Source organism: Cyrtonyx montezumae, unplaced genomic scaffold, assembly GCF_038088225.1.
Source record: "Cyrtonyx montezumae isolate F1298 unplaced genomic scaffold, pur_monq_1.0 scaffold_16, whole genome shotgun sequence".
Taxonomy (NCBI): domain Eukaryota; kingdom Metazoa; phylum Chordata; class Aves; order Galliformes; family Odontophoridae; genus Cyrtonyx; species Cyrtonyx montezumae.
Genome location: NW_027071892.1, coordinates 5,307,975 through 5,326,843, shown reverse-complemented (window position 1 = coordinate 5,326,843; position 18,869 = coordinate 5,307,975). Strand labels below are relative to the sequence as shown.

The 18,869-nt window shown below is 64.9% G+C and overlaps 2 protein-coding genes across 5 annotated transcripts in view; one reads left to right on the top strand and one right to left on the bottom strand.

The window, feature by feature from the left end:
- LOC136046094 (mitochondrial import inner membrane translocase subunit TIM16-like) overlaps window positions 1-18,869 on the top strand; it is a 36,187-nt gene that overhangs the window by 8,721 nt on the left and 8,597 nt on the right. For all 3 annotated transcript variants that reach the window (XM_065732436.1, XM_065732433.1, XM_065732434.1), the window contains exons 8-9: window positions 4,908-4,994; window positions 5,546-5,628. In XM_065732436.1, coding sequence (XP_065588508.1) covers window positions 4,908-4,994; window positions 5,546-5,628 — 170 coding nt within the window. The remainder of the gene's footprint in view (window positions 1-4,907; window positions 4,995-5,545; window positions 5,629-18,869) is intronic.
- VASN (vasorin) lies at window positions 11,560-18,843 on the bottom strand. 2 transcript variants are annotated; one of them, XM_065732431.1, is made up of 2 exons: window positions 18,794-18,843; window positions 11,560-14,165 (listed from the first exon to the last, which is right to left on the bottom strand). In XM_065732431.1, the coding sequence occupies exon 2, from the start codon at window positions 14,153-14,155 to the stop codon at window positions 12,107-12,109; it is 2,049 nt and encodes a 682-aa protein (XP_065588503.1). In that variant the 5' UTR covers window positions 14,156-14,165; window positions 18,794-18,843; the 3' UTR covers window positions 11,560-12,106. The 2 variants fall into 2 exon arrangements, with proteins under 2 accessions (XP_065588503.1, XP_065588504.1); XM_065732432.1 differs by lacking the exon at window positions 18,794-18,843 and adding an exon at window positions 14,503-14,909.

The following is an 18,869-nucleotide window of genomic DNA, read 5'->3' as shown; positions in this document are numbered from 1 at the left end:
TCCCCTCCCTTCCCCTCTCCTCCCACGGGTTCAGGGCTCATTGCTGCTATACACTGTCTCCTTCCTTGCCTTGACCCTTGTGTTGGAGACAAGTTTCATCCCATCCCTCCCAGCTGCAGCCATGACAGGGCTGGGTGCTTCTCCCTTCCTGCCTTTGTCAACCCTGCAGCACCTAGACATGAAGCATCCTTCTGCCTGTGGGCGCTCCTGCATTGCTTGGACCAAGCCCTGGGGTTTGCTTGTGCAGTAATTGTGGTCCTTCAGGCAGTGGGGACAGTGCTGGGTGCCAAAGGTGATGTCTCCCTCAGAAGCTTTCCCAGCATCCTGATTTGGTGCAGCAGGGCCCTGTCCCCCCCACGCAGCGTCCTGCGTCCACCCCCACGCTTGCATGGCATGTGTAGGGCTGCGTGCATCTGGGCAGCACCTGGCTCACATTATGGGGTTGGGGCAGGCGCCTCCGATACGCCGTGCTGCGGGGCCGCGGCTGAGCGCAGCCAGTGTGGGATGGAGGGGAACTGTGCTCGTTCTCATGAGAAACTTCCCCCGATGCAGTTTCGGCAGAACCGGGGGCGAGGGAACGGCCACGCGTGGCGGGCGAGTGCACGCCTGTGCTCACGTTGTATGGAGCTCCCTTGGAGCACAACACTTGTGTGACCGGGGCTGAGGGCAGCTGGGGACAATTCAGGGTGTGCTTGGTTATCTCCCTGCTTTGCAGGCTGTGTCATGTAGGAAGGTAGGGACCTGGGAGTGCCCGCCTCTGGCCGTGGCTCCCCAGCAGCCCCTTTTCCACACCCTGGCCATTGCCCCACTTCTCCATCCTGCAGGTGAAGCCAGGTGTGGGTCTCCACGGCTGTGTGGGCAGGGCAGTGCCAGGGCAAGGTGGATGTCTGGGCTGGAGCCTCCTGACCGTGCCCACTACTGGGACCCTGCAGACACTGATGTGACACCTCTGCCCTGGATCCTGCCTTGGCAGTGGTTCTGTCACTTGCTGCTGGGTCCAGCTGGGCACTGCTCAGCAGGGGAAGGAGCACCAGGACATGGGAGGCTCTCCCTGCATCCCCACCCCAGCGGCGTGGTATCCCACGCCGGGGTCACCCTGGGGGTACCTGACTCCCAGCCTCAGCAGCAGCTTCCTCTGGGCAGAGGGAAGGTCCGCAGCATCCCACATTCCCAAGGAGACCGTGGGAAGCTTTGAAAAAGTTGGCCAAGCTCTGGGCTGCCTATTTATAGCATTGCGCGCTCTGCGCTCTCATGCTTCTGTTCCCCAGCGTAACTGCACGGGATTGTTTATATTTCCTCTGCTCTGCTTCCCCCTCGGCTATCCTTCGTAGGAATGCTGCTGGTATTGCAGACATGGGGAAGTCGAGGAGGATTCAGGCTGAGTCCCAGCATCACTATGTGGGCGCAAGGGCTCGCTCTCTGTGTGCCGCTCCGTCCTGCAGGCACACTGGGGATGGCCTGTGGGGTCAGTGTGGTCACAGCCTTTCTGTGCTGCTGCTTGCTGCTGTGGGCTGGGGTGCTTTGGGAGCCACCTAGCTTGCTGTTCAGTGGGCAGAAGGGTGCCACGTTCGTCCCTCTCCACTGTGGCACCCATACCCTAAACCCACTCTTCCCGTTTCAGGACTGGGACGGGGCTGCTGGAGCACTGCTGCAGAGAAGCTCTGTGTCTACCATCCCCTTTGGATGCATGGCTGCTGTGGTTTGGTGTGTTTCAGCAGGGGAGCGTGGTGTGACCACGAAGCTCAGGGCAGAGTACTTTGTATGTGGCTGTCAGAGAGGTTGTCTCTGCCGGGTTCAGGCACCTCCTTTCTCTGCTTCGGGAGTGTGGCTTCCAAACACAGAGCCACCTTTTGGGGGTTGCAGCCCCTCCCTGTGTTCCTCTGTCAGAGGAGCTGCTCTGCAGGCGTGGGGCCGGCCTACCAGAGGCTGCTCTGCACTCCTGGCCACCTCTGGAGTGAGCGGGATTTGGCAGCCAAGGGGAGATCGCATTCTTCTGCGGGGAGGATGCACCATGGTTAACCCCCTCAGCTCCCCAGGAAGCTTTTCCTCTGCCCCCTGGGCTCGTGCCTGTTGGTGACAGCAGTTGCTTTCCCCATCCTTTTCTCCACAGGGTTCAGATGCCTACAGTCTGCCAGCCTTGGGCATGGCAGCACCGAGGGATCCCAGAGCTCGGGGGCTTCCCCCCACTGCCTAGCCCTGCCCCGGGCTCCCCAGCCTCTGGCCAAAGGTAAATATTCCAGGCAGAGGCTGGGATCGCCCTGGTGCAGGAGCAGTGTTTGCTCTGTGTCAGGCTCTCCTAGGCAGCCGAGGAGTCGAAATCTGCCAGCAGCTGTTGCCAGCTCATGCTGACCCACTGTGGCTGTGCTGCCAACAGCTGCATCTGACACGCCAGCCGTGCTCCCCACGGTGTGGAGTGCTCAGCCACCCCCATGTCACGCAGCGTCCCTGGGGCTCTGCAGGGCTGGAGACCCCACGGGCTTGCAGTGAGAGCCAGGGCAGAATGGGGAGCAGGAGGGAGTTGGGGACGAGCTGATCAGTGGGTGCACAAGGAGGCTGCCAGCATCGTTTGTCTCCAGACCTGGGTTCTTGCCCGGCGCTGGCAGCCCCATGGACCTGAGTCCACTCTGGGGCTCTCGTCCGAACTCAGCATCCCGCTCACACCACCCCTTCCTGACCTTAGCATCTGCCTCCTGCACAGACACAGGTGGGGTTCCCGGGGCCCCCCCGGGAGCAGCTGCCGCTAGGTGGAGCGGCACGCGCGCCGTCCTGCCCTGCACGCTCACCTCTGGCAACATCTGCACAGCCTGGTGTCTGAGCCACCTCCGAAACCGGAGCGCCCCGGCCCCAGCCTCCCGCATATTTGCTGACATACGTACTGCTCAGCCCGGGATGGAACTAATGCAGAAAACATGTTTCCCTGCCGCAGCGTGCGCAACGTGGGCTGCGAGCGGCGGGGCCCCGCCAGGGCACTGGGCTGGGCCGGGCGAGGGTCCCAGCACCATCTCTTCTCCACAGTGATCTGGAGGTGTGCTCTAGCACACCGTGCCCCATCCCACCCAGCTGGGGACCATCCACGGCTCCACCACATTGCGCACGGGAGAGCTTCAGCTCCCGCTGAGCTGTGTGTGCTGCGGGGAGGCACTGCCGCTGAGCGTTCCCTGCCCTTTGCCAGCTGTGCCACCAGGGCTGGCACTCCTGGCTCCTCTGGTGCTGCTTGCTCCACGGGACTGGGAGCCAGCAGGGCCGGCATGTGAGGCTACCAAATCTCCAGCTGTCAAGTTTTGGCTGCCACAGTCGTGTGGTTCAGGTGCAGAAGCGATCTTGCCGACAGTCCTGGCTGGGGTTGGGCTTCCAGCTCTCCTGGCCCCGGCTCCCAGGGTTTCCTTCCCCTCTCAGCACTGATACTGGCTCCGTCCTTCTGTCTGGCAGCAAGGCCCTGGGCTGGTGGGGAGGGCCGGCAGCCCCCCAGCTATCTACCCCACTTCCCCAACTTTGGGGCCCTCCTTGTCCCCGCTGCAGTGACACAGCCCTCACACTGCACAGGGGACACATCACCTGCATAATTGCTGGGAGTGGGACAGGGCTGAACAGCTGCTGATCCTGGAGCCATGCAGTGGGAAGGATCGAGCAGGAAAGGAGGACGATGTCAAGGGGTCTGTTCCACCAGAGAGGTCCCCACTGCTGGTGGAGATGCTTTGAATCTTGCCCCACATCCTGCTGCTGATGCAGGGTGCACCAAGCTTGGCTTGGCCCCTCTCAGGCCATGCTGGCTGGTGTGGCTGTGTTTGTCCTAGCATGGGATGTGCTTGGCACCAGTGCCCTCTCCTACCCTGGCTGTGGGCCGCAGCAGCTTTTCCATAGAGCAGGCATCCTGCTGGGACTGAAGGGGGCTCTCAGAATGGTGTCTCCCAGAGGCACAGCACCTCCGTGGGGACACAGCTCCTCCAGGTGCCAGGAGAGCATGTGCGTGCCACCTCCATGTGCCTCCCACCCTGGGTATGCTGGGTCCCGTCTGTGCAGGAGCAGTTAGGAGTGCTGGGCTGTGTGGTGGTGCTGGAAGCACTCGGCTCTGCCTTTCCGTGACAGCTCTGGAAGCGTTGGTGGTTGGGCTGTTTTCTTGGCGCTGGTTAAGTGAGAGCGAGGGAGCTCCAGCACCTCCTGTGTTGCACAGCTAGCACTGCTGCTGGGTCCTGCTGGGACACCAGGAACCGCAGGGCACATCTGGGCACCACGTGGGAGCCGGCACTGTAACTCTTCCCCTCCCGTCCTCAGCAGAGCTGCACCAGGGCCCAGCAGTGGGACTGGGGATGGTGCTACAGAGGGCAAAGTCTGGGTGCACTGAGGGGTCCTGGCCCCATAGCAGCCTGAAGGGAGAGGGGCTGCTGGGCTCAGTTTGCCATCGGTGTCTCGGTAGCCTCTGGACACACGTGGGTGGGGCACCTGCCTCCTGAGCCGGGATTTGGCACGGATGAAGAGCCCAGGATACAACTGGGGAAGTAAGTCCCTCTTGCTCCTCGGCTGTGGCCGTGCACAAGCGTCCTGTTGCCAGCATGGAGCAGCTTTTTGGCACGCTGACCCCAGGCCCCACGTTCGGTGCAGGAGGAGCCATGGGTGGTGGTGCTGGGATCCAGAGGCCATCCCACCACGCTCACGTTCCCTGCTGCTACCCTGCACTCATCCCAGTGACCACATCAGCACCACCGAGGTGACCCTGCACGGACAGTCCCAGCCTGGAGGCCGTCCCCACCCTGCTGGCACTGCGGGCGCCCCTCGGTGAGGGTGAGCTCAGCCCCATGCACTCAGCCCTGCAGTTGCTCCCGGCCACGCTGTAGCTGCACACAGAGCACAGTCCTGCACCGTGTGGGCAGTGGCAGTGCTGACGGCTGTGTCTGCTGTGTGCCTTGCAGAGCGTCCCAGGACATGAGAACAACAAGGACTCCCGGCTGCTCTGGATGGGAGCCAGCGATTGCCTCATCTCCGTGGGGTTCAGCCAGGTACGGGCCTCGCTGGGAGGGCAGCTCTGTGCCAGCCGGGATTTCCCACCCCGTGCCAAGGCCACGGCACGGCCACCCCACACATCTCCGCAGCGCCGGCCTGGGGCTCCCATCCAGCACGATGGCTGCAAGGCAACGGCAGCCCCAGGGGCTTTTAGGGAGGCCTGTACCAATAGGAGCCATCTTGGGGAAGGAGCAGATCCCCCGTGGGTGGCAGAGCCTTTGGCCACCTCCTGTCCTTGCAACACCTTGGCTGCTGCCGTGTCGAGTCACAGCAGCCATGCTGGGCTGTCCTGGCCACAGAGCTGCTGGCACAGCAGCCACTGGCCCTCATACCCCAGCGTGCTGAGCGCGTTCAGCTGTGTCCCTCCTGGCAGCTGGAGCAGGGTGGCCATGTGCTGTAGCACTTGGGGGCTAAGGAAGGCAAGGACAAAGGGTTGGACTAGATGATCTCTAGAGGTCCCTTCCAACCCCTACAATTCTGTGATTCTGTGTGATGCTGTGACATGGCCAAACAGACACTGATGCAATCCATGTCTTTGTCCCCGCAGATGCGTGAGCGGGAGGTGAAGCTCTGGGACACACGGAAATTCAGCAGTGCGACTTTCACCTTGGCACTGGACACCTCATCTGGGTAGGGATGGGGATGGTGGCTGAGGGGGGACACGATGCAGCACAGCAGTGCTGAGCGGGCTGTGCTTCAGTGCTTGGGGACCTACAGTGAGCACAGCACAAGCTGGTGAGTGGCCCCTGGCATCAGCAGCACTCAAGCAGGAAGCCAGGGGTCAGGCTGGAGACCTGGCCATGTCCCCCACATCAATTGCTTGGGATGGGTAGGAGGTGACAGTGCTGGGGACAGCACTTCTGTGTCCCCAGCAGCACTGTGACAGGCAACAGCAGTGCTGGTGGTGGCTGCGTGTGCTGTGGGTGGTGTTGTTTGAGAACAGCCAGGCCTGTGACAGAACTGCAGGCAGGTAAACTCCTTTGGTACAGCTTGGCCGTGGCCCTTTGCCCGTGGTGGGCTGGGTGCTCTGCACAGCAGCACAGGAGCTGCCCGGTGTCAGGGTCTGCCTGCAGGGCATCCCTTTGGGAAACAGAACAACGGCTCTCAGGGCTGTGAGGAGTCAGTGCTTCTTTTCAAGGTGCGATGGCAATGTCCTTTGTCTGCATGCCCACCAGGGCTGTCAAGGTGACAGATGTTTGAGCTGGCCTCACCACTCCCATGTACCCCTGGCCGTGATGCACGCAGGGAGATGGGAGCCACTCCAAGAGGCAGGAGAAGGAGAAGGTGGTGCCTTCATCCCACAGCAGTGATGGAGGCTGGGGGCAAGGCTCTTGCTGCGCTGTGCTGGAAGCCTCCAGCTCTCTCCAGAGCTGCTGGCAAAGCAGCAGGGACGCCGTGACCCTTGCCACACAGTGAGCTGGATCCATCACAGGCCGGGCTGATGGAGCAGGCTAGGTGACTGGAGCAGCTGGGTGCCACTATGTGGCCTCTGGCAAGGAGCTGAGTGAGCTGTGACAGCAGAAGGGCACTTGGCTGCCCTGCCATGTCCCCGTGTGAGGTATCACCCCTGAGACAGCAGCTGGGACCCACAAGAGAGCAGAGGAACGGTTGCTGACGTGGTGTGGAAGTGCTGGCATACCCCTACTGGGAAGGTCAGCTTAGCATGGTGGCCAGGGAGCAGCCAGAGGTGGAGGCAGAGCAGGAGGCTTCAAAGCATCACTCATCTCCTGCAAGCTCCCAGGGCTCAGGGTTTGTTGGCTGGGCTGGGACAATAGGCAGAAGCAGCCTCAGCTGGCTATGCCTCCAAAAGAGTGAGACTGTTGCAGGGGAGAACAGTCCTTCCCCAGCGCAGGGGACCACCTCCCTGCATGTCATTAGTGCCCGGAGTGAACCTCCTCCCGGGGATCCGTGCGGCCGCAGGGTGCGGCGCTCTGGGGTTTCTGCAGAACCCCCCAGCTGCACAGTGCCTGCAGGAATCACCCCAAACCCTACCGCTGCTCGGCCCCTGTGCACGCAGGGACTCAGCCGGGGTGAGCCAGCCCATCTAAATTGGATCCAGACGCGGGGCCGCGCTCAGCCCCGCTTGCGCAGGCTGCAGTTATTTTGGCTGCCGGCTTTATCGGCCGCCAGGAATGCGGCTGGCAGGCAGCGCGGTGTGTCGGCCCGCGGCTCCGTGAGCCTGCAGCTGCGTGGCCGCCGGTGCTGATAAGGCAGCAGCAAAGAGGGGCCGGGAGCACACGGGGAGCAGTGAGCAGAGGGAGGTGTTGGTAGGATGGACACGGGGGTCACAGCGTGTCCCCACCGCTCGGCATCTGGGGACCCAGCGGGGACGCAGCCACCTCGGGGCTGGGTGTAAAGGAGCTGCTCCCGGGCACCATCCCGGGGGTGCCAACCCCAGACTCATTTGCCACCTTCATCTTTTACCCACTGCCCCGTCTCCATCCTGCCGTTCCCCACTGCCCACGATGGAGTTTGCACAGGGGCACACTGGGCCACGGGTGCCCCTCACAGCACACACAGCTGTGCCCGGTGCCGGCCATGCGGGCGGCGCAGCAGCTCATTGAGGAAGCAATCAGTGGGCGGGCAGGAAGCTCATACCATTCATTACTGACGCGGGCGGCAGGAAGGGGAGCACGCAGCATGCCTCGGGCCCCTCGCCTGTGTGGCCCCGGGTACCCAATAGCACCCCAAAGTAGATAGAGGACAGCTGCAGCACGGCCAGCCCCGACACGCTGCCGTGCCCCCGAGTCCTCTGGGTAGCTGTGTTCTTGCCAAATATCCCTGGGGAAGGGGTGCCCGATCACCCCAGTTTCTCCTCTGCGTCTTCAAGTGTGTTTTGGGGGTGCCCATCCCATGTGTGCTGTGAGAGCTTTGCACAAACCTTGCTCTGGGGCGGCAACACCTGGCGCAGCCCAGCCCCGGAGGCAGGGGGGCACGGGTGGCCCCAGCCCCACTCCATGTCGCCGTCCCCAGAGTGCCGCCTGTTGCTCCCTTTGAATCGGGTTTTGTCTTCCCTCTGGCACTCTTTAATTAGATCAAGGAGCAGCAGGAATGGGCCTCAATAGGTTATTGTTGCCCTAAATTGTAACCAGCACCGGCGGGGTTGGGTTACGGGCTCAGCCGCAGGGTCAGCGGCCAGAGCTGATGCAGCAGCCCACGGCCTGGTGCCGTCTCCTCACAGCAGCAGTGAGAACAGTGGTGCCTTGTTGTGCCATACCACCAGGCCTGCACAGGGTCCCCAAAGCCCGCAGATGCTGGAAGCCAGGTTCTGAAGACAGGAGCATCCGCCAGAAGCCCCATCTGCTTGGTGTCCCTGTACGGTGCCTATCCTCACACCCCACAGTGCCACCACACTCCCGTCGTGCTGCACAGGTACCATGAAGGCACGGGGTCGTGGATGTTTGTGGGAAGGCCAAGCAACGGGGCCCTACGTGGGGTGAAGTCCTCAGGGCTGGGCGGTGCGTGCAGGGAAGGAAAGCAGTTTTGGAGAGCTCAAGCTCTGTTTGGCTGTAGGATGTGAAGGGTGGTTCCCCCTGGGGACATTGACCTGGACAGGCTCTGTCTGCTGCACCCGTCGATGGAGTCGGAGCCCGCAGAGGGTTTGCTCACTGCTCACTCCCAGCTGCAGGGCTCCAGCTCTCGTGTGTGCCAAGGCACGCGTCCCCGCTGTCACACTGTCACTCCCCCACTCATTGGCTGTGATGGGACTGTTAATGCAGATTTGGATGCGATCCCCACCCCGCCAGCCTCGCGAGGCTCCCCGCTGCGATGGGGCTCACAGCCCACGTCGGGTTATTTCCATCTCAAATCCCCATGCAGGTAGCCCCGGCAGGACCTCCCCCCGTCCTGATGTGAAGCCATGTGTGCTGGCTTTTCCCAGCACTCAGCAGCCCTATGATTTTGGGTAGCCCTGGACGTTCTGGGGTTTTCCCACAGCACCCACCCCATTGGCAGGGCCTCGGTGGCGGAGCCCTGAGCAAGATGGATCGCTGTCCCCATGCCCGCCTCCAGGACAGGAGCATCCCCGACCCCCACCCTCACCCCCGTGCTTTTCTCCCTGCTCCTGGTGCCCACGTGTGGCTCAGGGAGGGACAGAAGTTTCCCCGCTGCCGCTTGGAGGGGTTAACGCCGTGTGCCCCGCAGCCCGCTCCGCTCATCACGCCGTGTAAAAATAGCCATGTGCCTTGCTCTGGCGGGAGCGTGGCGAGCTCCGGCCCTGCCGAAATGGCTCCCAGATGGGCCACGGCCCCACCCCGGCCTCGTGCTGGCCCACAGCCGCCTCTGCGGGCGACCGCCGCTCCCCGGCCCCGGCCTCGTCGGCTTTCCAGGAAGCCGGCAATATTTCTGCCTTTCCACAAGCTCCTCCTGGCAGCCAAAGCTTCACCGCAGAGCGCGGGGGCTGCAGGACGCTGACACGCACACCACCCCCCCTCCGGCTCCCTGTGGATGTCCCTCACCCCGGGGCAGGGGGCTGGGGACCCTGGCAGCCCTGCTGCGGGCCGTGTTTCCTGCCGGGGCTCTGCTGCAGCCATGGGCACCCAGCGTGGGCTGCCAGGTACTGGGGACACGGTGACGTGTCCCACTGCCTGCTGAGCGCCAGCCTTAGTGCCCTGTGCCCAGGGCACTCGGTGACCGCCCTGTGGGCTTGAACGGCAAGAGGGATTTTAGTTTGGTTTCATGTCAGGGGGTTTTGCAATCCCTTCTGTGCTCTGATTCAGCTCGGAGGAATTAGCAGCGCTGCACAATGTGCCGCGCTCATCTGCTGGGGCTGCAGTGGAGCTGGCAGCAGCCGGGGGACTCCTGCACTTAGTGCAGGGAACCGTGGGGGTTTGGAGGCTGCATTTCTGGGGCTATGAGGGCAATTTGGGGGCTGCAGGGGCACTCTTTGGGTGCAGCTGAACTCCCGCAGAGCTGTGCAAGTGCAGAGGTGGGTGCCAAGTATCAGAGGGTCAACGTGCCACAGTGCAGCACGTTTTGTCCCCACTGCCGTGTTCCTGCATGCTGGGGCCTGTGCTCAGCCACAGTGCCCAGCGTGGTGCCCGGGGGACCACGGCACAGCAGCTCAGTGCTGGGGAAGCAGGGAGGTGGCAGCAGGAGGGCTGTGGAATGAAACCCTGAAGGGCAAGGTGACTGCTGTGCCACGTGCCAGCAGCATCCCTGCACCACTGAGCCAACACCGTGGCACGGCTGGATGGGGACCACGTGGCACCGATACGCCAGCACAGTGCTCATAAGCTGCTGGAAGCTGCCAACCCAGCGAGGTCCTAGAGCCCATAGAAATAATGGGAAGGGAAAAGAAAGGGGTGCAGAGGGAAGGGGCCGCACGGCCGGTCCTGGCTGGGACACGGTGGTGACACACGGAGCACCCGCCACCCGCCGGCACAGGGCTCGAGCTCCGCCGGGGAGTTTTCTGCTCTCCTCCTCGCAGGGCTGGAAAATATACAAAGCTCGCAGTGAAAATATTTACACAGCAGCAATTTTCAGAGGAATTTGGGATGTTAATTTGAAAAATCTGTGGGGAGAGAACCACAATGGGCCCTTTGAGCGGGCGAGCGTGGCCCTCGCGCCTGTCCGCCCGCGCCAGAGAGGGGCCCCCACTGCCGCCGTGCCGGCCCTAATGGGAGCCAGCCCTGCCGGAAACCCACCTGGGAGCCGGGGGGTGCAGGCGGCCCCGCCGCCGCCCCACGCCCCTAATTGCATCCAGAGCACACGGGGCCGGGGCAGGGCCGTGCCCTAGGGGTGCACCCAGGGGGCCCAGCGAGGCGGGGGCTGCAGAGCACTCACCTGAGGACGGGCTCCCAGCTCTGCAGCCCCCTGGGCCGCCGGCCGTGGCGGCATTTCAGCCGGCTTTGCTCACTTTCTCCAAATAAAACATACCTCCATGGGCAGGGACCCAACCTGGAAAATTCCAGCCCGAAAGATAAAGGATTGGAAAACGATTAAAACCAGAGGTTGGAACAGAACACTTGGCAGCGGGAACCTAGTGCCGGCCCCGAGCCCCTCCTGCAGCTAGTGCACGAGCATGGCTGGGGGCTCACATGCAGCAATGGGGGCCCAGCGTGGCTACACCAGCCCTCTGTGGTGGCAGCGTCGGGGCTGGGGGCTGCGGCCCATTGCTGTGGGCCACGCTCGGCCACGCTCACCCCGGGCACATCAGGGCCAGAGCTTTGGTGCCTGCAGAGCCCCGCAGCCCCTCGGCCGCGCGGGGAGGAGGAGGTGACGTCAGGAGGTTATCGGGTTGGGCCGGGCTGTGTGTGCCGCCCCGCAGCCGTCTGGCAGGGGACGCGATGAAGTCAGGCGGGATGATGCGCAGGGCCAGGGCGCGTTTGGAGCTCGCCGCCTCTGTTTTGGTGACACCTCCTTAGCACTCGCAGTGGGGGGCGGTTTCGTGGGGGCGAAACCTCCTCAGAATGAGGGAAACTGCCCTCTGTGCTCTGAGCCACCCACTGCCAGCACGGAGGGGACACGGGCGCGGCCGTGGGGCAAGCAGAGCTGCGCTGCCCTGGGGGGTCCTGCAGCCCCTGCCTCACCAGCTCCCGGAAGGATTTCTCACAGTCGTCGTTATTCTTTTATTATTTTTCTTACAAAATGACATCCTTCTGGTCTGCCTTACAAAACCTGTACTAGAAAAAGTTTTCCCAGAAGAAATGGGAAATAACCGTGTATAAATATTCTCTCTGAGTCCGTGAAGCTCTGGTTGCCCGCGCGGCGCGTCCTTCAGCCCGGCGGTGCCGAGGGGCCCAGCTCCTCGTCCAGGCTGCACCGCTCTCATCAGCTCCAGGGAGCGGGGGCCGCGGCCCTGCTCCGCTGAGGGGCCCCAGGTGCCAGCACGTTGCTGCCCCTCAGCCGGGTCACCGCCATCCTCCTTCCATCTTCCTTCCTGGCGCTCACTAAAACAAGGCCGACCCAAACCCCAATTAAAAACCGAAGCCTTGGCTGCCCGCGTCCTGCGTCCAGTCACAGGAATCAAGGCGCCTGGGCCGAGCACCACAGTGGGTGACTGCTCCCCACGCGTGTGTACGCCCCTCGGGATTGCACGTTACAGGTTTGGGCTGTGCCTCAGCTCAGTGAGCTCGCCGCCGTTCCTCGGCCTGCAGGTGCTCCCGCCTCAGAAGTAGGAGGGCTTCAGCGCCGCGCCATTGTTGTTGCTGGGGTAGTGCGCCTGCATCAGCGGCACCTGGCACTCGGGGCCGCCCGCCAGCACGGCGTTCTCAGGCCCCCGGCAGCCGTGCCCACCCCGCTCGCTGTTCTCCAGGCACGCCTTCACGCCCTCCAGCTCCAGCGGGCCGGCCTCCACCCCGCTGCCCGCGTGCGCCTTGGCCCGGCGGTGCCGGCGGTAATAGGTGACTGCGGTCACTGCCACCACCAGCAGCAGCACGGCAGCCAGCGCGGGGACGATCATCAGGGCCAGGTTGTTGTCCTTGCTCTGGGTGACAGGGGAGTGCTGCTGGTGGCTCGCCGGCAACGTGTGCGCCTCCACGCACAACTCCTCCCTGGAGCCCTTGTCCCCCAGCGGCCCCACGCACACGCGGTAGGTGCAGTTGGGTTTCAGCGCCCGCACCGTGTACTCGGCGAGAGAAGCCGGCAAGCGGAGCATCACGGGGCGCTTCTCCGGCCCGGACAGGTTGCGGTAGCTCAGCCGGAAGCCCTTGAGCTGGGCACTGGACTGGAAGTAGTTCTGCAGGTCCACCCGCAGCGACGTGCTGCTCACCTGCGTGATGCTGATCCTCCGGCCCGGAGCTGCTGCTGGCGTGGCCGGGGACGGCGTTGTGCCCCTTACCGCCTCCTCCTGCTCCTCTTCCTCTTCCTCCTCACAGAATGCCCCGGCGAAGCCCGGTGGGCACAGGCACCACAGGTGACCGTGGGCTCCCAGCTGGCAGGTGCCACCGTTCAGGCACGTGCGTGGGGGGCACAGCTGCGGCAGGGGGCTGCTGGCAGCTGCGGTGAGGCTGAAGGGCAGCGGCGTGGAGCTGAAGGGGACAGCGCGGGGCTGCAGGGTGGTGGCGGTGGTCCCGGGCTCCGGCGGTGGGCGGCTGACGGTGGGAACGGGCGCGGGCGGCCGCGGTGCAGTGGTGCGCGGGGCAGAGGTGGTGGCAGCGGCGGTGGTGGTGGTGGTGGGGCAGCCGAAGTCGGCGTATTGCAGGTGGTGGAGGAGCTTCCCCGAGTTTTTTGGGGGGAAGTGGCAGCGTGTCTCCTCGGGCCGTCGGAGGAGCGCGCCGCTGGCGTTCACCCACTGCACGAGCCAGCTCATCTGGCAGATGCAGTTGAAGGGGTTGCCGGCGGCTGTCACGGCGCGGAGCCTCGGGAAGAACCTGGAGAAGTCCCGAGGGATGGTGTTGATGTTGAGGTTGCTGATGTCCAACTCCTGCAGGTTGTGAAGGCCGCGGAAGTCCTCGGGCGGCAGCTGGGAGATGTGCGCGTTGCCCGCCAGGCTGAGCTTGGTGAGGCTGCCCAGGCGCCGCAGCAGCGCCGGCACGCGCTCCAGCAGGTTGTCAGAGACATCCAGCTCGTGCAGGTTGTTCTGGGGCTGGAAGAGCTCCTCGTCCAAGCTCGTCAGGCCCAGCCCCGCGATCTTCAGGGACTCGATGTTGACGGCACGGAGGGCACCCGGTGCGATGGTGGGGATCTTGTTCCAGCTGATGTCTAGCAGCAGGAGGTTGGGCAGGTCAAGCGGGGGCACGACCCAGAGCTGGTTGTTCTGCAGCTTCAGCTCCAGGAGATTCTCCAGCGTGTCGAACGCGGTGGCGTGGATGTGCTGGATCCTGTTCTTCTGCAGGTAGAGCCGCTCCAGCAGCCGCAGCCCGTGGAAGGTCTCGTTGGTGATCTCCTGCAGCTGGTTGGAGGACAGGTCCAAGTTGACGAGCTCCGTTAGGGGCTGGAAGATGTTTTTCTGGACGCTAGTGATCTTGTTTTGCGAGAGGTCCAAGAGCTGCAGGGCAGGCAGCCCTGCGAAGCTGTCCTCACTGAGCATCGTGATACCGTTCTCAAAGACATACAGGGAGAGGGTGCTGGGGGGCAGCCCTCGTGGCACAGTGTGGCCCCGCCTGGCCGCACACAGGATGGTCGTGGGGTCCTGGCACTGGCAGCCCGTGGGACATGCCCATGCCAGCTGCCCAGGGAGCAGCAGCAGCAGCGTGCAGAGGACCAGCTGGTTCATGGTGTCAGCTCTGTGGGAGAGAGAGGTTTGCATGAGGATACTGTCAGCCAGGCACGCATGGCTTCACACCCAAAGCACACAGCATTTAGGGCAGCACTCAGGGACGGGATGGCTGCACACTGCTCCCAGGCCAGGCTGGCACAGCAGCCCCAAACCTGGCTCCTGGTGGGACAGGGACAGCCGTGCTCAGCCCTGCCACCACTGCCCGGGACACCCCGGCCCCAAAGGGAGCACGGCAGATCCTGAAGGCCCCTGCTGCTGCTCTGCCCGAGGCACGTAGCAGTGCGCGGGCTGCTAAGCACTCTGCTGTCCCCCTCCCCACATCCCCCCCATTTAGGGCCACGCACCCCCAGCTCCTCCACACGCAGTGTCCTGGCTCGTGGGGCCACACGGCCCCCACGGCGGGCGGCAGGGAAAGGGCCCCTCCTTTCCCGGCTGCTCTCGGCAGGGTGCAAACCAAACATGTGGGACGCGCCGCCTCCATCCCAGCAGACGCACCCGGCTCGGCCTCCGCCAGAGAAGGGGGTGGGAGCCAGCCCTGCTTCCCGCACTGCGAGCACGACTTAACCCTTTCCTTGTGCTGTCCGTGCAGCAGCCAACTGCCTGAGCCCCCCGGGACCCCACACCGTGGCATTCTGCCCCTGCCATTGCTTTGCCCCGTAAGAGCTGCGAAGTGACCCTCGTGGGGTGGGTCTGTGCCCCCCCAGCACCAGGCTGAAACCCAGGGCAGCGTTCTGGGGAGTTGGTTGGTGCTCTGAGGTGATGTTGTTTCCAGCAACCAGAGCTGGAGGTTTCCCCCATGCCAGGGAAGCAGAGGGGCTGGTGGTGGCGGTGGCACTCAAGGGCAGTGGCACCCGGAGGTGGCAATGTCATGAGGTGACCTGGGCCAATGAAATACTGCTGGTGTGAGGACAAAGGAGCCACTGCCCCTGCAGGGTGGCCTGGGGCTCAGGGACGTGGCTGCAGGGAAGCAGAGCAGGGTTTGACAGCTTGGGGACAGCAGCACTGCTGATGGGCCATGGGGAGCCCCTGCCCAGCCCTGTCCTGCTCCAAAGGCTCTGTGCCAAGCTGTGACCCCGCTGTGGGCTCAGCCCTCGGCAGATCTCCAGTGCTCCTGTCTCCCAAATCCCTGGCTGCACGTGGCAACTTTGCATCCCAAAAAGCTTCTTCTGTTGGCATCCCAGGATTCTGGCACAGCACCAGCCTCGCTGGGTTGCAGAGTCCTTGGGCTTCAATCCTCATCCGTCTGGCACTGACTGACCCGGGGCAGAGGAGTCCAAGGAGAGGATGCTCCTGGTGTGAGCAGGGCTGGAAAAAAACCCTCTGTGCCCATGTCCCCGGGACAGAAATCCTGGCTGATGTCCTTGCTCAGGACACGGCTTATCTCTCAGCCCTGTCTTTCAGCCCTTCTAATGACGAGCCCTAATTAGCGCAGGCGAGGGGTGAGACGCAGGGCTGCAGGAAGGCCAGGGCCCTGCCTCCTTCATCACCCCACAGCAGGGCACGTGGGGTGACAGCGAGGGCTCTGTGGGGCGCACGGCCCTGGCAGCCCCTTCCCACTGCGCCTGTCACCTCCTCCCCTCCTGCTGGGCCAATGAAAGTCGTTAATAGCTGCAGGCAAATAAAACCCTGCGACTCGCTGGGGCCCCGCTGTGTGCCGGGGGCTACCGGGTAACACAGCAGCGCGTGCTGCTGGCTGCCCCCGCTGCCCCTCCGCCACGGGGGGGGGGCCGTGGCCGGGCTGTGCCAAGCAACGGCTGTGCCAGGGGGCAGCACCGCACCCCCAGTGCCCCCACATGACTGCGCTCACTGCAGCAGGACGGGGTTAAGGCGGAGGCTGTGGTCCCGGGGTGCGCCCAAGGGTGGGGTGCACCCGTGCCGCTGGGCAGGGTCACCACAGCCGCCTGAGTCACTTGGCCCAGGGACACCAGCACTGGGAGGAGCTGCTCTGCGGCCATGCGGTCACGGTCACTGAGCCCCCTGCCCACGCCCGTGCACGGGTGACCCTGGGGTAGAATAGCCAGCAGGACACAGCCACGCGTGGTGACCGGGCCGTGCCAAAGGAGCATCACGCAGCCTCACAAAGAGGTTTGGGGGAACTGGTGGCATTAAGCACTGAGCTGGTGGACAGAGGTGACGGCACCAACCCGCAGCTGGGACATGGGGCGGCTGTGCAGGGACAGCAGGCACGTGGGGATGGCCACAGACCGGGCTGGGCTCAAGGGCAGCACGGTGCGGGGCTGCGCCTGCCGGGTGGGCAGCGTGGTGCCGGCGGGGCACGGCCCCGGGATGGGACCAGGTTTTGCAATGCCAGGGTCGGGTTTCGCTGACGTGTCCGTGCTGCAACCAGCTGCTGACTCTGAGCCTCTCAGCCCTTTAATTACGCTGGCATTTCCTCCCCAGCTGCCAGGCTCCGCTCACCGGCCCCGGGCAGGTTGGGCTGGGTCGTGACCGCGGCCGAGCATCCCGCCTTGCCGGTCAGGCACCACGCGCTCCACCTGCGGCTCCACACCTCTGCCACCGCTCTGCCAGCACCGCTGTGCTCCTCTGGCACACGGCAGCACGCTGCGCAGCCCCCGGACGGGCACGTGGGGCCAAGAGGCGAGCCCAGCTTGGAGCCTGGAGCCTGGCAGCTGGGCAGGGGCAGCACGGCCGCGCTAGGGGGAAGTGCTTCTCCCAGAGGTGCTTGGCCATCTCGCCCTGCCAGCGGCCCGCTGCTCCTTGGCTGGGCTCCCCCAGCCTGCACCGCAGATACTTGCCGAATTATTCATATTTTCCGGCTGCAGGAGGATCCAGGCTCAGCCTCCCCCTCTCGTACAGCCTCTCCCTGCCAGCCTGGGGGGGGGAATGCTGTTCCCACTCCCTGGGAAGGACAGCTGGGTGTCTCCTGCTGTACGTGGGGACACAGCAGGTCACCCCTTTTTGCGCTCGAGGGAGAGCCCGATGCCAGCCAGGCACAGCGTGGGGTGGGTGGCAGTGCCGTGACAGTGGGGCGTCCCCTGCCCTGTTCTGCAGGGTGACACGTGGGCAGGAGGGGCAGACGGAGCTCCTCACAGCCACAAGAAGGTCGTGCTGGCCCTGCCACTGTGTGAGCAGTGCCTGCAGGTCTGTGTGTGGGTCTGTGCCCACCTGGCTCAGAGGCCGGCGAGTCCAGGGTGCCCTGAGCCCCAGGACTGGGCCCCACAAGCTGGAGGGGACTGCACTGTCCCACAAGCTCTCATCCCACCCCGTGTCACAGAGGATCCCTGACCCGGGGGTACCAAGCACAGCCAGGACGTCCCCTCCTGTCCCCACACCCCGGTGAGTGAGGCCCCGCGTCCGCCTGGCTCCCCGTGCGGAACAAAGCCGCCGTTGTTGCCGGCACGCAGCCAGCCCGGTGGGCACCGGCACACACACGGCTCCGTCCCCACCGCCGCTCGGGGCCCCGCGCAGAGGAATGCGGGGCCTTCCCTGACACCCCTGTGTCAGCACGTGCCCCCTCCCCACGATCAGCCCTTAATCCGCCTTTTCCCTTCCACTCGCCCTCCGCCGCAGCTCCCACCTCCTCCTGCGCTCCCTCCCTATTTAATTAAAGTTTCCGCAGCAGCCGGGGAGGAATGCGGGCCTGCTTATCGCCTCCCCCCGCGCCAGCCCCTCGGCCCGCTCCTGCCCCCGTGACCCGGCCACGCTCTCAGGTGCCGGGAAGGGGAAAAACCAGCAGAGCCGCTTCGCCCGGAGCCAGCGGTGCCGCCCCACTGCCACGCGCGGATTCCTGCGGCCTGACTGCGGCCGTGCTGTCCCCGAGCGCTTCCTCCCGCCGCGTCCCGTCGGGCGGCAGAGCCAGCCGGGCAGGCAGCGTTGCGTCAGCGCGACCCGGCCGGGCCACCCGGGCTTGGCGTGGTGCGAGGAAAAATAGTAATTAGTGTCGTTCGTCACGGCGGCACGGCCCAGCGCCGTGTGGGCAGCAGCCGGGCCGCGGTCAGGCCGGGCCGCCGCCACCGGGATGGGACGTGATCGCTCAAGGATGGGGACGCGATTCTGCTCGGTGCCGTCGCCCGCTGGGATGGCCGGGTGCTGGCGGCGGCCGCACGGAGGAGCGAGGGATGCTCGCCCCGTCACGGCCGGCGGGGCGGCAGCTCCGGTGTCAGCCCGGCAGGCGCAGCAGGAAGCCGGCGGGGCATCCCAGCGGCCGGCGGCTCAGCGCCCTGCTGGCACGCTTCCCCACGGGACATCGGTGCCAGCCGCTCCCCGCCCGCTGTCCCCCGAGCAGCCCCGCCGCCGCTCCGGGATGGGCACGGGCGGACGGACCGCGCCGCGTCCCATACGTATGCTGGAGCCCGGCTGCTGGCAGGACGGGTCACGGTCACCCAGCCACCCGCAGTGACACCTGGGGACAGCACGAGTCCTCCCAGCCGCACCTCACCTCTCCCCATGATGAGGCGGCACTGGGTCCCGGCCGGACAGGCGGCAAGGACGGTCCGTGGCACGGACCCACGAGGCCACCGCACCAGGGACCAGCCGCCAGCGTCCTCGTCCCCGCACGGCGCCGGTTCGCCGCCGGGGCTCTGTCCCTAGCCAAGACGGGGTCATCCCGTGACCCAGCAGGGACAGCCGAGCACGGGCTGCCCGACCCTCCCGGCTCGGGGTCGCGGCACTCACCGGGGCCGGGCGGGGCCGTGCCGGGCGCTCACTCCATGGCGGCGGGCGGGCGCTCCCCTCTCTGGCGGCGCCGGAC

Coding starts and splice junctions, on each gene's coding strand:
- VASN (XM_065732432.1), bottom strand. CDS start 14,789: ATGCCACGGTGTGGGGTCCCGGGGGGCTCAGGCAGTTGGCTGCTGCAC. Junction 14,166..14,502: donor TGCGTGTGGAGGAGCTGGGG/GTGCGTGGCCCT, acceptor TCTCTCCCACAG/AGCTGACACCATGAACCAGC.